The sequence below is a fragment of the Cyprinodon variegatus genome, unplaced genomic scaffold, assembly GCF_000732505.1.
Source record: "Cyprinodon variegatus isolate N-32 unplaced genomic scaffold, C_variegatus-1.0 Scaffold1233, whole genome shotgun sequence".
NCBI lineage: Eukaryota > Metazoa > Chordata > Actinopteri > Cyprinodontiformes > Cyprinodontidae > Cyprinodon > Cyprinodon variegatus.
In genome coordinates, this window is record NW_015151686.1 from 197,721 (window position 1) to 202,315 (window position 4,595).

At 38.2% G+C, this 4,595-nt stretch overlaps 1 protein-coding gene across 1 annotated transcript in view; it reads right to left on the reverse strand.

The window, feature by feature from the left end:
* LOC107102316 overlaps positions 1-4,595 on the reverse strand; it is a gene marked incomplete at its 5' end in the record, with an annotated part of 19,455 nt that overhangs the window by 12,076 nt on the left and 2,784 nt on the right. Inside the window, 3 exons of the mRNA XM_015401569.1 lie at positions 1,489-1,821; positions 3,102-3,425; positions 4,511-4,591. Coding sequence (XP_015257055.1) covers positions 1,489-1,821; positions 3,102-3,425; positions 4,511-4,591 — 738 coding nt within the window. The remainder of the gene's footprint in view (positions 1-1,488; positions 1,822-3,101; positions 3,426-4,510; positions 4,592-4,595) is intronic.

The following is a 4,595-nucleotide window of genomic DNA, read 5'->3' on the forward strand; positions in this document are numbered from 1 at the left end:
AAAAACCGGAATTCTCCTTTAAGAGTTGCTGCACTCTTGATTTATTCATTTAATTCATTTAATTGAATTGATAAATTCCTTTAATTGAATTTAATTGATTCCATATGTATTTATCAAGTCTTTATTTCTGTATTTGTGTTTAATCATGTCAGAGCCGGTCCTCCATTCAAACCCTGAGCACCAAAAACAAATTGAGCTAAAGTAGCTAAAGCCTGAGTTTAAAATGTATTTATGTGCAAAACCATTTAATATAGTAATGAATTGTTTGAGTGCTCAATGAGTAATTGTTTTGTATATTTTTAATTAGGATTAATCATGTAGATGACTATATTAATGTAATGAATGTTTATAGTATTAATTATGAGCTAAGCATTGTCAATTATGTTCATATTTTCCATTCGTTGGGCGGCGAGCTAGAAGTAGTTATGCTTTAGCCCAGAAAGAAGCCAACTGTAACGCCCATCAGTGCAGCAGGAGGCGCTGCAGCTTGCTCCACCCCACCCCCACCCACCCACACTCATACATATATCAACATTATATTGATCACTTCTCACAACCAAACTTGGGACATTTAAACAGCCTTTTGGGGTTATCTGAAGTGCAGACTGCAAACCAATCATGGATTTGTTCATGAAAAAGAATAAACTGACTTCTCTGTCCTTATTTTGTACAACTGTAAATTTGTTAACAAGAAATAAACAATTTAATGTGTTGCGTCTAATGAAGCCCACATTGAACATTCACCCAGAGCTGAACTCAGACCTTCTGATTATAGCTTTATTTGGTATCCTGCATTTACCCACATATTCTCCATGCCTCTGGTTTCACTTTCAAGCTTTAGGTTAGCAGCTAACTTAACAACACTGATGGAATTTATTTCTCATTTTTAAAAACTAATTTTAGCTAATGCGAAACAGTAGGGGTGTCCTAATACGACTTTTTCCTTTGGATATGGATATTGTTTTGCATTACTTAATTTGCTGTGTTAGATTTTAGAAAATAATCACATTAATTCCGTGTGAAAATTAATGACATTACTCAGAGAACAACAGCTATTAACGGGTATGAAAACATCCCTACTGAAAGTGTCAGAAACATTGAAACCCCTACAGAGCAGATAATTACTGATGGTGTTTCTGGGTTTATCTTTTTTTCCTAAAGCAGAAAAAACTGTGAATAAAATCTTCTGTTTTCTCAGAATAATTTCAGCTTTAACTAAATAACAGGAACACTGCAAAAAGGACCTAGTAGTAGACATTTCTTAAATTAAGTGTGTTTACCCTGTTGACTGGACCGGACCAGGCATTCGAACCGAGCCATCAGCTCCGGGTTTGGTCGCTCCGTTCCCAGACTAGCCCCAGAGCTGATGCCTGCTGGAAGATTTCGATTGTAATTCAGTGTAATTCAGCCCAAAAGATCCATTCTGACTGACCATTAAAAACATGTTACTGTAACTCTACATAAACAGACTCTACTCTGCAAACAAACCTTTGACTTTGAGCAGAACTGTTGTCCACCCCAGCAGGTCCCCATCCCTCCAGACTCCACATCTGTAACTCTCGTCTCCTTCATCTAGGGTCTTCTTCAGAGTCAGACTGATGTCTCCGGTTTGTAGCAGGTCTTTGCTCATCTCCGATTGGATTCTGAAGAACCTGGCATGTCCATAGGTTCGACCAAAACCATTTTGATAACAATAAAGCTTTATTTTTGGGGCAGGTTCATAGCGCCACCACTCAACTTGGGAATCTTCAAGAAGTTCTGGGGACACCTTAAATGGTAGCAGGACAGACTCCGCCCCTTTCTCCACCTCCAGGTGACAGTCTGGGAAATCAACAAAGAGGAAGCAGATCTTCATCATTTAGTTTAAAACCATTGACAGATTTTCAGAGGCTCTAAGACTAAACTTTATTTATCCATTATTATTGATGCATTATAGGATGGGACTCTGGATGCATCCTTAGTTCCTCCCTCTGAACAAAATTGACTTACCTTATTAATGGCCCATCATTTAAACGCAATAATAATAAAGAGATTATAATTAAAATGCAGTAATTAAATATAATTTATTGGAAAAAAATACTCTTATTAATTTTATAGCTATGCTGCTATAGGCTTAGACTGCTGGAGGACATAGGGACCCCTTTTCATCATTCTGCTTCATTCTATCTCTATTCTCCCAGTGGGCCTCAGCAGATGGCCGCTCACACTGAGCCTGGTTCTGCTGGAGGTTTCTTCCTGTTCAAAGGGAGTTTTTCCTCTCCACTATCGCTAGAAACATGCAAGGGATTGCTGAATAGTTAGAAACAAAATGCAAAATTACATAAACGTTTACTCAATCTGACCGCGTTGTCTCTGTAAAGTACCTTCATTTTCAGTTCATTTCTTTTCTATGGTTTACATTCCAGGAAAAAAGACCAATATTATTATATGAACATTCTAGAAGAAAGAGTCGCTTTAAAAGACCAAGATGACAATGAAGGGACCATGCAGGACAATGTGTCCTTTCTAGTTCAGTAATGATCTAGAATGGATCAGACATAGCTGGACTGTGCCTATGGTTTGGGAGATGTTTGGTTCAGTCTTGTCCCTGAGGTCCATTTTACAAAGCAGTGTCAACAAATTCAGAGTCCAACTCAGGAACCTGACTTGATCTAACCTGAGGAGGGAAACTTTGGTTTCAGAACAGCTGATCTGATTTAGCTTCACAAACCCTGTAGGATCAGGTGAAGTGATGCACATGGTTGAGCATTCACCAAATAAACTTTAGTTGTCGTCTCATATCTGGACAACTCAAAAGTTGAGTAAATGCTTTTTGTGACGTGGAAAACTCATTAACCTGCTTCTTGAAACGGATCTCTATGGTTCTGTGTGAGGAAATCTACTTTGGCATTGAGCAGAATATATAACTGAGCTGCTTTTGTCGCTTTTACATGTTTTTATTTGGGGGCTTATCCAGGATGCATTGAATAATTTTCCATTTTAACCAAGAACGAGTCAAGAGAAATAAAAACCTTAAAGGTAGAGATCCTACAATTTCAGTCTGAACTGATTCTGATTAGTCACATTTCTGGAATAGACACCAACAGATGTGAACCACTGACCTCTGACATGAAGCTGAACCTGCTTCTTCATCAGAACGTCTCCCCCTCCGCTGTTGATGGTGCAGGTGTAGACATTACTGTCTTTATACGTGAGATGTTTCAGGGTCAGACTGAGGTCTCCGGTTTGTAAAAAGTCTCCATTTATTGCTGTTCTGTCTCTGTATATCTGGTCCTGATTTTTGAGGACGTCTGAACCATCCTGCAACATGTGGACCAGCCTGTTATTACTGTCCCTCCACTGAACCGTAGAATCTAGCAGCTGGACTGTGGTTTCACAGGGTAGACGGACAGCATCTGACCCTGAATCCACCTCCACCTGTTGGACTGAGAGGACAACAAAGACAAAAAGGACACTTAAATCATCTAAAATGTTCAGCCATGTTGATAGGTGGTGGCGGCCATCTTAGGGCAACATTTTACAGCTCTCAGCTGTAGCTGAGCGCCGCCTCGTAGCCGGGCGTCCTGATGTAATCTGAGCTAACTCTGTTTGCTACACGCTGCTGTATTTTAATACCTTTCAGATTCATTTTTCACTGTAAAATCCATCAGGGATTTATTCACATTTATCTGCTGCTATTCTAAAGGATACTTTAAATGCATTGAGCATTAAAACTTGAACATTCCTCAGAGACTCTTAAACCACTTTTTCATTATTTTTATCAGCTTTTTATTTACTTGTTCTTGTTAGTAGTGATTACTGTTTGCATAGTTATTAGATATAATAATACTAAAATAGGGATTATTAGTTAATAAAGGCACCAATGTTTGGTTATTTGTGGTTATTTATGCAGTCAATGATTAATCACTCAGGTTAGATCCGTCCTCCTTTTGGTTAACATTTGAAGAAACTATTTATTTGGTTGATGACTAATAACTCTGCTGATAGCCATAGTCTAAATGACTAAATTGGGTGAAAGACAGCTGGATTTTTAACAGCAGATCATAATAACCTATTAATGAACTATAACTCGCAGTTCTAGTTATTAAATATATTCATAATCTTCAGGTAAAATTGAACAAAATTCATTAATGAATGAATTGAATAATTAATCAAAAGGTCTATAAATCTGAAAAAATCTAATCTGCGCTATGTTGATGTGTGTAGTTTCATAAACAAGTTGCAATGTGATTATGTAGACGTATTTTAGGTTTTTTTCACTCATTAATCCTACTGTCGCCACATTTCCAAAATACTAAAGGATATCAGCAGTGTTCCTAAGGGAAACTCTGCTGCTGTGATGTCATAACACCACAACCAACTGAGGCTTTGGGGGAGCAAGAAGGTCTCCAAACAGAGAAGAAGAATGTTCATATGACACATTATGGAAAGGAAACTGAAACATTTCTCCTCCTACTACTAATAAGTATTTATTACTGATCAGACTAATGATCAGATTGAGTCCACTGACCTTTGACCTGGAGCTGAACCTGTTTCTTCACCAGAACTCGTCTCTTCCTGCTGTAGACGGTGCAGGTGTAGGTGTCTGAGTCTGC